Genomic DNA, 12,795 nt, shown 5'->3' with positions numbered 1-12,795 from the left:
CATCAGTCTCCCTTCTCCAGTCCCTCACTGTGTTCCCCTACTCGGAGATCATCAAGACCTTGCTTTTCCCACCCTTACTTCATCCCTGGTGACCAGAGAAGAGAAGCCAGATCTAACTGTATCCTCTCCCCTTGGCCAGGGGGATAAGTGGATCTGTACATAGCAAATCTCCATCATTCTGCAGAATGGTGAAAACAGCAAGGGTTTCCCTAAAAATATCCTCAAGGAAAACTTCCTCCCAGCCATAGAGATGGGAGTGAGTTTGACCTGAGCATATGTGGAAAACCCTGCACGTGAGTGAAGGCCATGAGTGACTATCAGGGTGTCATTGGTGCTTCGTACGGATTTCATTGACTTTTCTTCTCTCTTTGCGCTTGATTGCAGTGTGCTGAAGCACTCGGTGGATGCTACCTACGAGGAACAGGGTCCCAGCCCTGGCTACCGAATGGAAATGTCTATCTTTTACGTGGTGTATTTTGTTGTCTTCCCTTTTTTCTTTGTGAACATCTTTGTGGCGTTAATCATCATCACCTTCCAAGAGCAAGGAGATAAAGTGATGTCAGAATGCAGCCTCGAGAAAAACGAGGTACCTGCGTCTTCTGAATCCTGAGTTAGCACCTGGGGGCTCAGAGCACCTCGGTACCGGTGGAAGCCCTCTCCTCGTCCCTCCCGTGCCGTGGGGGGGCTTTAGAGCCGTTGTTACCTGAGGGTGTGTGGTGTAGAGACCAAACAAATTACAGACCGTTTCAGCTTTTGCGTAAAAGCAGTACCAGGGAGGGCCCCCGAATGCTGCATGTTAGTAAGCACTGTCACACGTCCCTGTGGACCTCACCTCCGCTTCAGAGTGAATGTAGACTTGCATGTTAGCTCGAGCGTGTAGGTGGGAAAGGAGACGGAAATCTTTGGCCTTTTAGAGGCCAGTCGTCAGAAATCAAACTGAACGACAATTGCTGCAGCTCCCCAAAGGAACGCGCCTCTCACCAGGCTAGTTTTGTGCCTGGCTGAGATGATGTCCTCCTGACCGCAGCCAAAAGTAGATGCCTTGGGAAGAGTGTAAGACCAGGGCAAGCACGTATGAGGCTTTTCTTTAATGCCTTAGCAAATGCCATTGTTTTCAGCTCAGGAACCTCCGGAGTTGAACATGGTTTTTCTTTAGTTAGCGGCATCTGTGTATCTTTCTTCCATGAATGTATCCAGTTTCCTCCTGAACCCATGTAGATTTTTAGCATCCGCAACACCCTTCATCTAGGGTCCCACAGCCTCAATGACCTGTTGTGTGAAGAACCATCTCTTTTCGTTTATTTTGAAACCGGAACCTGATTTTTGATGAAAAGAGATGACGTTTTAATCAATTATTAATTAGTGCATTGTTTGTCTATATGAACAAAAAGTCCAAAATAAAGCAGAATATTTAGAGATGCTTTACCCACATTATTTTTCAACTGAGCAGAAAATATTTTTGCAGTAATTTAAGACTTTGAATTCTTATCTAAATCGAAGATGAGAAAATGCTCCAGAATCAAAACATTTTGTGGGTAGAAACCGATTTTTAATGCAGTTTTATACTCATAATAATGTGAACAGAAATAGCCAACTAAGGGGTCTTTGAGAGTTCACCCAGTAATATTTGTTGGATAATTTACTGGTTGAGTTCAGTTCACATTTTATGAACCTGGACAGGTTTTGCTGTGTGTGAGAACATACCTGGGTTTCACAATACTTTTTTTTAAACACAGATAACATCTTTACCAATCCTCCGGTTTCTACAATTACGTATCAGGAGGTATTGGCAGAGTGTTTTCTGAAGTGAGCCTGTGGATTTATAACTCCCTTCCCTGAGTGGGAAGGGATTGGGACCTACCGGGAGCTGGGCTGGGATGAAAGGCTGTCTCCTAGGATTGCAGGGGGCCGTAGGAGTCTTGTGGGGCTTCATATTTCAGCGAGTGTTCAAAAGTGGTTACAGTTTAGGGATCCTGTGCTGCATTTTACAGGGGTAGTCAGTACTCGCATCGTGTGTGAGAAACGCTTAGAAATACCATCCTCCACTAAATGCTCCGCTCGTTCTCCCAACAATATCCCGAGTGATAGAGACTGCCAGCCCTTTTTTTGTATTCTTTTCATCCCATTTTTGTTTTGTAGAGGGCCTGCATAGACTTCGCCATAAGTGCCAAGCCACTGACCCGCTACATGCCTCAGAACAAGCAATCTTTTCAGTACAAGATGTGGAAATTTGTGGTGTCCCCTCCCTTTGAGTATTTTATCATGGTCATGATTGCACTCAATACCATTGTCCTAATGATGAAGGTTAGTGGGCTGTTACTGAATCTTTGCAATTTCGGGCTAGCGAATGCGGTGTTTACTGGCGAGGCTTTGTACTCTCGACCTGAGAGCTGGGGGGGATCGGCAGGAGCAATCGCCACTTCTCATCTGCCTGATGTCGTTTTTAGAAGCTTTGTGGGATTCCTTCGGTCCCCAAAGGGAGGTGGTTTAGTTGTGATGAGGTACTGCACAGCGCTGGTTTGGCTCGTAGTCACTTCAGCCTATGGCCAGTGGGATGGGAACTGGGCTCTGCAGGGCTGGAGCTCCCGGCTCAACCTGGGCTTCCTGCTGCAGAGCAGGGTCACTCACTTCTTGGGGATGCTCGACACCAAGCCATCCCAGGGAGATTGCTCAGATTTGCAGCAGCGTCAAGCTTCTGGAACATGATCCTCAGTGCCTAAGAGGAAGAGATGCAGATGGTTGATCTCCCCTCCTATCCCTTGCCCAGCTAAAAGTATCTTCACAGCCGAGAGGTCACCATATTCTTAGGGTCTGCTGGAACGAAACACAGTTCTGCACTTGTCCTCTGGTTTTGAAAATGCCCTTCCTCCCTCCTGGTCCATGCTCTGCTTACAGGGAAATGTACACCAGCAACAGTCTCCCCATCCTGGGTGTATCCCCAGCTACCCCATTAAGGTAGCATGTAGGCAATGGTGTGCTTCTGGAGTGGCACGAATAACCATATTGTAGCCCCAAGTCTTGCTTAAAGTGAGTACAAAATCTGGCACTAAAGTGGGCAAGAGTCTTGCAGTCAGGCAAGTCAGCTGGGAAGGTTTTATTCTGTAAGTGATCTTCCAGTAACAGCCTTTCTTCCATCCTGGTTTAGTTCTATGATGCTCCAGAAGCATATGAAGAAATGTTGAAATGCCTGAATATTGTGTTTACATCCATGTTTTCAATGGAATGTGTGCTGAAGATCATTGCCTTTGGTGTGCTGGTATGTGCCTTCCTCGTTTACTTTCAACTGTTTCCTCTCTACATGAAATGCTTGTATTTCATGATGCGCATTTAAAAACAAACAAACAAAAAGAAGCTGTAAAAAAAAAAAAATAACCCCTGGATCCCTCTATCCCCCTTGTGTTTTCATTTGACAGAATTATTTCCGAGATGCCTGGAATGTCTTTGATTTTGTAACAGTGTTGGGAAGTATTACTGATATTTTAGTAACAGAGATTGCGGTAAGTACAGTTTGCTCAATTTGCTTCATTTACCAACAAAGCTGTACCCTGTCAAGACATTGCACCTTCTCCCTACCAGCCGTATTCCCTAGAGCTGCCTCTGGGACTCATTGTGTGATGATGTCCTTGGGTGACCTGGCAGCCTCTTTCCATTAACTCGGCTCTTTCCGCGGAGATGAGCGCGGCTGTCTGCCCCAAAGACTTTCATGCAGAAAGCTGTGATGAGAACGACAGTGCTAGCGACTCTGCCGGGAAACAATCTCTCTTTCTCGTTCAGCAAATGACTCTAACCCCAAGCCATTTTTGCCTATTAATGGAAAAATCCTGTTGAATTTAATAGAGGGAAAAAATCAAAAGGATTCTGGTGAAGACTACTGTTTTATAGTGTGAGGTGCTTTGCAGGGCACACACACATGTCTGTCCCTTGGGGCTCCTACCCAGTCTTGGTCACGGGGCAGAGTGAGGGCGATAAGAGGGAGTGAAAAGGGGAGAGGTGATGGGAACGTAGAAACAGCCAAAACTCATCAGTCTGCACAGTCTGGATTGGGAGAACGTGGTGCATTTCTGTTATGTGCACAAAAGCTTTGCAGGGCAATTATTAAAACAAACAAACAACTTTACAATGACTGCTCTCTCCCTGCTAACGAGTCCTGTAAATTATAAGAAGTGTGCAAACTTGCCATTAAATTCTAGAGGATTTTTCCATAAGGGCAGCAAATGTCTGACTTAAGCCTTGACAGCCTGATATTATCCAATTTAGAAATTGCTCCTCTCCTCTCCCAGTGCATGTTTTAGCTGATGATGCTGTATCTGTATGTGATTAATTTGAACTTTACCATAATTTTTTTCACAGTCCCTGGGATTTGCTTATAGATCTGTTTTGTGTGTGCTAAGAACTATGCTCCCCAGCCTTCTTTACAGGACATTCAGCTGGTGGTGAAGACCATATTACTGTTTCTAACAAAATACGTTATTAGCTAACCTCCTTGGTATAAAAAAGCACACAAAACCCCAAAGTTTTACTCCCCGCGTGAATGGTGTTCATTTAACAGTTGGTGAATCCTATCTCGTAGACTTTGGATTACCTTTTGCTTTCAACGCATGGCTTACAGCCAGGGTAAAGTTACTCAGATCAAACACAAGGTCTGACTACCCCTTCTCTGAGTGCTTAGGAGATCTGTTGCACCGTGGGCAGATAGTGGGTGCTTGCCTCCGCTCCCTCAATCGTGGGACACGCTTTCTTGCCAGACTCAGGCACCCAAGCCTTTGCCTTGGTTTGAAAATTTGTGAAAACATTTGCAAGTCAGCCACAAACAGAGACTGACGCTTCTCTTTTCCACCCCTCCTTCGGCCACTTTTACTGGAGGAAGCAGCACGGCCAACTCGCAGGTGGTACGGGAGCCTGTCGTCTCTCCGAGATTGGTATCTTCTCCTTCAGGGAGGTGTCTCCTTCCCAACACCAAGCCCATGTGCCTCTTATTAATATCCTCCTTTGTACAGCTGTTTTGCAGGCAGAGAGCAGCCATCAGCGTTGCCCATTCCCCGCTTGGCAGGTAGCGGTCCCTGCTCTGTTAACAGGTCATTGCCTCTCCCTCCAGCTCCCGCGGGGGTGGCCCAGCCTCGGTGAGGGTGTCTGGCACCCGGGGACTTGCCTATGGACTGATGGGGTTGGGCTGTGGTACGTCACTGGATTGAAGACAAAGCCACAGCACGTCTGGGGCTGTATACGGGCATCCCCAGTTTTTGGAAGCAGCAGCTGTCCCCTGGCACTGCTGGCCAGCTCTGAGGGGTAGGAGAGTTAGCGTGTAGGCAGAGGTTCCCCACCCCTCTCCTGGGCTTTGGGCTGGAGAGTAAATGTGCTCCCAAACACCCTCGTGTGAGCTGGCAGGCACCCATCCAGTACCCTCGAGGGTGCTGGGAGTGACGGCATCGCCCTTCTGCTCCGCACTGATTTCTCTGGTTTCCAGCATCAAAGATGGCAGCGATTTGGGGATGCCTTGGAAGAGTAGCATGAATTACCTCTAAAAACGATCAGTGAACTCCAATAGGGTTAAGCTCCCAAGCACCTCTACACCTTTCCATTATCCTCCCAGGCAGTAATGGAGAGGCTTTTGGTTTATGAGTAACCAGATCCATTAAGTCAAACCTTAGAGAGGACTTTCTAATGTAGTTCAACAGCTTCCTCTGGCAGTGTGTCCAACACAAAGCTGCTCACAAACATGTCTTTAATATAAAAGCCCTATGTCCTCCAGTACCACTCCAGCCCCGGACCTCTTGGTCCTGTCTCAGTCCATAGCCCTGTCTGAGCTCTGCTCTCTCTAAATCTTCCCCTTCTGCAGCATTTCTGCATCGCCATCGTGCCTCCTTTCCACGTGCTCTCCCCTGCAGACAGAGAGTGCCCAGAGGTCCCCCCGCACCTTCCTGCTAGACTTGTTTTCCAAAACTCCTTTCCCCGATCCCGCACCCGTCTGCGGCAGCACGCTCATCCGCACTGAACGGCTTTTGTAGCCACCGGTGTCCGCTTCCTTCAGCCGCACGCGTCCGCCTCGGCCTCAGGCAGGGACGATGGGCTGAGGGTTGAACCGCATCGTGCGCAGCTTGCTGAAGGGGCGTTAGGAGCTTAGTTTGCTTAAAGGTGACATTGATGCGCAAATCTCAGAATCACTGTTTAATTACACGAGTGGGAGTTTGCAACGGTGCCCCAAAGATTACATTTATAACAGAATTGTTAATGGCAGCAAATAACAGCAGCTTTCAGGATGTCTTTCACGGAGCAGTTCATGTGCTTCATCCAGTGGTGGAGGTAGTCTGGTACCAGGATCTCCACCGCAAGCCTTCCTCTCCTTCCAGTCCTGCGGACAGGCTATGGCACGTAGGGTGGAAAACAAGCCGAAGGATCCAGCACTCTGCTCTGGTCCTGTTGTGTTGGCTCCACGATAGGTTGCGACATGTGTTATTTTGACCCACAGTGCATAAGGCGAAACCCACAGTGTCCCAAGGCTGCCTGGGAAATGTCAGGACTGTTTTGCTGCCTGGAAAGTGGCACGATGCATGTATAACCTGGAAGGGTTACACTTTAAACCACCTTCGTAATATATAACCTGCTATTTTGTTCAACTGGAGTTGCATCTAAGTCACTTAAATACTTCTGGAATTTAGAACCAATTAAAATGCAGAAAAGGGCTGAAAAACCTGATGCAGTGACAGCAAACATGCCGTTTGCGAACAGCAGGGACCAAGGTGAGGTCCGGCGGGTGCCTCGTTCGCAGAGCGCAGATCAGGCGTATGGCCTGGAGTCTTTCATCCCACTGCCTCTGCCCAGCCGTTTTCCACCCTTTTTTTTTTCCAGCTAGGGAAGAGTAGTAGCTAAAGCCCGGGATGAACATCCGCTCCGCACAAAACGCCATAGCTAATGCTTAACCCCACTTCAACTTCCTGGCTCGGTGCGTGACCGGGGGTGCAGCAGCTCTCTGCGCCCTGTTACGGAGCTGAGAATAACCAAAGAGGAGAGCAGGTCTTTACTCGTCACGACTCAGAGCTGTGGCCCCAACAGAGGATGCTCTCTTCTCCATTTGCCTTCCTCGGCTCCAGGCTCTCCTCGGCTGATGGGCAGCCCTGGGGGTGGTTGGGTGGCAGCCCCCGTTAGTCCTTCCCTGTGCATTCAGCCCCGTATTCCCCACCCACGCAGGAGGGTTTCTCAGGCTGAGAAGCCCAGGTGACAGCCACAACGTGAGCTCGACTGCCAGTCTGCATCTGTCCCCGTAAGCCACCCGTGAAGCCCTCCAGCTCCTCGCGGAGAGGGGATGCTTGCTGGGTGTGGCTTTGCAAATAGTTGCAAATCAGGCTCGCAAATAGTTGCAGGAGCACCGCTTTTCTCCATGACTATGTTTTCCAGCTATAAGTGTTCTCCAAGGTAAATAAATCTGCTCACCTGGGCGGACTCAACTTGAGAGACTAGGCTTCCACCAGCCTTGCTGCATTGGTACTTTTAACTCACTGAAAAGTAAAGATAAAAGGAAAAGAAATGTGTGTTGATTAATTGCTTTATTTTAATTTTGTAGTCATGTCATATGTAATTTACTTTGTGAATGCAGTGGAATATATATATATTTTTTTATTTCCTTAGGCAAAAGCACGTATGTCAGTTTTTAACACTCCCAGAGATGGAAGTAAAATAGTAAAATAGGTGGCATTCAGGAGAAGGTGTCCTTGCAGACACAGCCGGCCTCAGGAGGCCGAATGGGCGTATGGCAAACTGACATCTATTTCTATGCCTGGAAATATAAAAAACATACCGAGAAGTGTTTGTGAATTGTCTCCCAATTTGCATTACAAAATGAAATGCAAATACTTACTGCACTGTCTGTGTTACCTTTAGGATCTCAGAATCTGTTTTGGTTTGAAGCATTTTTTATTTATATAATTATCATAAAATAACACCCCCAAAAGCCCAACAGTTTTTTTCCAGTGAAATTTTCAGAGTTTCCTTTTTTGCTTGTCCTGATTACTCATTTTCTCTTTTTGTTTCCTGTTTTGTTCTTTATTTTCCTTATCTACCTGCTGAATCACGCCATCCAATCAACATACAATGCGAAAACCATGTCTCCGTCTGTATGTTGTGCACCTGCTGCTCAAAAAAATAAATTTGTAAATAATCTTGCAAATATCCATCCATGAAAACATCACATATAGGACACGGTTGGTTTCATTGAATTTAAACAATTATTTAAATTCTCTGCTTTTATTTTCTCTCGTTTTTCTTTAATTTAATTTGTTTTGATGAGATTTCCGATTGCACTGGTGAAAAAGCCTCACTGCAGCGTGCCTCAAAACTGGCTTCTGTTCTGCACCTTCTTCCCCTTGGCTAATTGGTGACGTGAGGCAAATGCAGTTACCAATAGCCTGTTCTCCGCTGTTTGTTACACCTGACAATGATAAAGGGGAGACTGACACTTGCTTTATTTCGGTGGAAAATTGAACGAGAATAGGAGGGAAGGATGCTTCTGGATGACCTGGAGTAGAGAAGATTGGCTGGCTGGGAAACCCTTCAGTTTGTAAGTGGTGGTACCAAATTCAGTTCTCGGAAATCAGTTTTGTTTTCCTTTACGATGAGATGTGTTGAGCTTTCTGCAAAGGGAAGTAGTACATTTAAGAGCCTTACAGGTACTTTAAGCCCGTGGTTTACGCTGTATTGTAAGGCAAACAAATTACTGAAGTGACTACAGACTTGCTTCCCTCAAATCAAACGAGAAGTCATAGGAAAGAGTGATTTTTACTCAACTTTGAAAACTCTTTGTGATACCAGCTTATAGAAGCATTTTGCCACCACAGTGGACACAGAGTCCCTGGATGCAAAAGCAAACATCTCAAGTAAAATGCATAAGCCCTGTTATGAACAGGGCTGAAAAGTACTGGGAACCAGATCCCACTGAGAATTTAGTGCCTGATTCCAAAGATGCCTTTGGAAATACTGGCCTCTGTCTTTGAAAATCATATATTAAGCAAAAAAGGACAATTAAAGAAAAATACAATCTAAACAAATACATATATATATTCTTCCTTTCTTAATTATCTTGGCTATGGTTAGTAACACAAATGAGACCATAAGTTTATCAGAAATACTTGCTTGACCACCTGACAACAGCTCTTAGCTCTGGGTTAACATCTGGACTTTCTGTTGCACAGTTGCTGTTAAGAAACAAATCAGAGCGAATCTTCATCGCAGACTGCAGATAAGCTCCATGCTTCATGGAGGCTCACAGGAAGGAATTTTCTGCTAGGAAACAGCAAAGAAGAGAATGACAATGTAGAAGTTAGAAGCTTGCATAGTGCAATCTGAGAAGGGAATCCCTCTGCGTGTGCTGCGGTGGCTGGAAGCATTACAGATGTGTGGGAACCGTGAGGACATCTTTGGTCAATTCACCTTCGTGCACCCCTGGCCCAGGCAGCAGAGACAAGTGCTCTGGCATCAGCTGTGCACATGAAAATATACTGGGAAAATCAGCTTATCTCCATTGGGCCGAATTTTGGCCCTGTTGCTGTCCATGTTGCAGGTTAAAGATTTAAATGCTTATCCTGCAGTTTGTTAGGGTCGCGGTCTCTATAGTCATACGTGCAGGTCCAGGCTCCTTCCATCACTCGGCATCCAAGGCGTCCAAGTTAGCTCTTTGGAGCACCAAGTTGCTCTCTGGAGCTGCCTTCCTCCTTCCACTGTGGATGATGGGAGCCTACAGTGACTACAGCAGAAGCACCAAAGTAGGGAACAAGGAGAGATCCGAGGATCACACGCTTGCACAACCATTTTCCAGCGTTCCTGGCTCAGGAGGAAAGGACACGGTGTGATATGCCTGTAATGGCAGAATCCCCAAGACACAGACAAGTGTCGCAAAAATCTTCAGCCTCTTAAAATCAGCAAGGGTTTTCCCCAAGCTTCAAAGGAAGCCAAGACCCTGTGCAAGACTCAGCAGCTCTTCTTCAGTGCTGGCAATGCCACGAACATTTAAATGGCAACACAGCCATTTTCTCTACAGTAGTTCCTTAGCAGAATAGGTTAATTCTTGTTGATGCCAAATGAAGAAAACTGCCAAAGCTTCCTGAATGATCCCCTTCTTGGCTTGGTCAGAATCGTCTTCCTGCAGCTCTTTGCAACTTTGGCGAGCCCTTCATTTTGAGGACAGAAATCTGAAGTTTCAAGTCCGGGGGGGTTCTTCTGTTCTGCAGCTGGGCTGCAGGAAGAAGCAGGGATGAGCAGCCCAGCTTCTGCTGAGTTTATTGCTTTGTGGCAGTGTAACGTAGCCATGGCATAAAAACCTCATATTCCCATTGCAAGTTTAAAAATCCAAACCACTAAATCTACTGAGCTGGTGGAACTCATTATGCATCCCTGTGGGCAGCGGGCACAGCTCCTGTGTTGGGGAGAAAACCACTCTGCTGCTGAAGATGCTGGAGGAACAGATCTGGGCAATGGCTGTACGCCCTATTCTTCATGGGTTTTCTGCTTTTCAGTACGAAAAACACCCTAAGAAAGGGTGAAGGAGCAGGCTGCTATGGCAGGAGAGCAATCAAGGCCAGTTCTTTATCTGTGCTGTCTGTTCTCCCTATTTCCCTCCTGCTTTGCAGTTTTCTCCAGGGATGGCATCGCTCGGCTGAGCTTCGGTCACGCTCCTGTTGTGGGAAGCGGTGGCTGTGCCCGGCTGTGCCCAGCCCCCCCAGGGCTGCCGGGTGGCTGGGGGCCTTCGGTACCAGAGCCCCCTCTTTTAGGAAAATAGTGACAGGCCAGGGGGAAACATTTTTCAAATATAATTTGCTAGTCCTCAGGTGGATTATAAAATCATAAAGTTGTGGTGCTTCTTGTGAGCACCAGTCAGCCTTTAGCATCTGTGCAACAGAAAAGCAAAAAAAAGCCCAGAGAGAAAGACCTTGATAACCCAGAAGATGATCACGTGTGTGTCACACGTTACAGAAGTGGCGAAGTGGGAAGAGAATTGATGCAAAACATCTGTTATACACAAGAAATATTGCAATGTGGAGTTTCCCCTTTAACTGCATGCAATTCTAATACCTGGCTGGACAGTTGAGTTGTCGAAGGACGGGTTTTCTACGCGGTGTGCCGAGGGTTACACACGCGCAGCCCTTCCATCCATCACGAGCGTGTGTAATTTTGCCTCCCTACGAACAGCGCAGAGAACGGTCCTTCGAACGGTTTGCGAATGTTGGTGACGGTGGATTTTCCTGGGTTGCGAGTGATTCCTCGCGGAGCTGAGGATTTCGCTGCATTTTAGGAAATGGCAGTGCACGAGTCAAACAGGGAGGGTTTGGGACTGGAAAAAAAAAAAAGAAGATTATGGACTCTTTGTCGCTCCAAATCCCGGCAAGTGGGGGGTTATAGACATAACTGCACAGTTTTGAGCCCCCTGTTTCATATTGCACGTACACAGACTATCCTGTACGAAGCCTGATGTAGCACAGGGGTAGCCTGTGCTAAGCGTGACCTTGCAGTCAGCCTAGACCACCGCAGATGTTCAGCACCGTGTCAGCTGCGATTATGAGATTATAGCAAAGTCTGAGCAAAACAATGTTCTTGCTGTTAAGCTGCAGTAACGTGGGAAGAGGGAGGTAAGGCAGGTTCGTACGCAGAGAGATGGATCCTGCAGACGCTGCCTGTGCACATGCTCCTTGGAGGAGCGTTAGGCTTGTGCACAGGAAAGATCTGGCTTGAGCATCGCCTCGAAGGTAATAACTTGTCAGACTTGCAGGCCTGGTGCCTGGGTGCCATGAACATTACGGCATTATGGCAACGCCTATTATCATTAAGGTCTGATCCAGTTCCCGTTGGTGGGGAAACTTTCCGTGATTAAAATGGGCTCTGGGTTAAACCTTCGCCCTGCACTGCAACCCCCTGCAGCTGCTCTGCGGAGCTGTACCAGCCTGCACCGCGGCCAGCGCGGGGGGAACGGGCTGCTAAGGACCAGGCTGCTGACGGCACCCGGTTATTCCAGCCGCGGTCCGGCTCTGCCCCCCGGGTCCTATACAGCCCTTACCTGCTAAGGTGAGTTCAGCCGGTATTTTGTGAAGGGAACAAAACCGCTGTGAAAAATAAAACAGAAGCTGATGCTAAGAGACAAGCGTTGACTTTTTAGCGCTTGTTTTACTGACCTTGAACAACCCAGGGGAATCCGTGCTTGTTTTGCCTGCCAGAGCTGCTTTCTGTTGCTGATTTGAATGAGCTCAGTGTTGTCTGCTCTTTCATTGAACATACCTGTGCTTTTCTCTTTTCTCTTTATTTGAGGATTGAGTCTGATATACGGTCTGTGCCTAACTCTGAGCTGCTTGCGTTTTTAACATGACAGAAACCGAGTGCATGCCTGAGACTGATTTCTTGAACTCTTTGATGGGATTGGTGGAATGCGATGCTAATGGCCCCAAAACTGAGCTGGCATTTAAATAAATGAATAGATCCAACAAGGCCCTCAAACTCAGCCTGAGCTCTGTAGCCAAATGAGCAAGAAACGTGGGTCAGTTCAATATGACTGGATGTCCTCTGGTAAAATAATAACACAAGGGAAAAACTATTTTTGCTCATCTTTACCAACAAGAGCTCCTATATTTTCCACTCCACCGCTTGATAGTTTAAAGTGGGATGCTTTCTCTCTTTAGCTAACTCAGTCAAAGAAGCGGCTGTGAACAGAGATTCACAAATAAGTGAATTGGAATCAGTACGGAAAGGGGGGATATTTTTCATCTCCTTAAAATAGGAGGGCAAGAGGGATCTGGCTTTTGCATGTTTTGTTTTGGAAAG

At 47.0% G+C, this 12,795-nt stretch overlaps 1 protein-coding gene across 1 annotated transcript in view; it reads left to right on the top strand.

The window, feature by feature from the left end:
• Positions 1-12,795, top strand: part of CACNA1B (calcium voltage-gated channel subunit alpha1 B) — a 296,895-nt gene that overhangs the window by 242,056 nt on the left and 42,044 nt on the right. Inside the window, exons 29-33 of the mRNA XM_075170459.1 lie at positions 385-586; positions 2,140-2,304; positions 3,146-3,256; positions 3,414-3,497; positions 8,190-8,195. Coding sequence (XP_075026560.1) covers positions 385-586; positions 2,140-2,304; positions 3,146-3,256; positions 3,414-3,497; positions 8,190-8,195 — 568 coding nt within the window. The remainder of the gene's footprint in view (positions 1-384; positions 587-2,139; positions 2,305-3,145; positions 3,257-3,413; positions 3,498-8,189; positions 8,196-12,795) is intronic.

The sequence above is a fragment of the Calonectris borealis genome, chromosome 21, assembly GCF_964195595.1.
Source record: "Calonectris borealis chromosome 21, bCalBor7.hap1.2, whole genome shotgun sequence".
Taxonomy (NCBI): Eukaryota; Metazoa; Chordata; class Aves; order Procellariiformes; family Procellariidae; genus Calonectris; species Calonectris borealis.
Note: the sequence above shows the minus strand (reverse complement) of the source record. Positions and strands in the feature narration are given on the sequence as shown.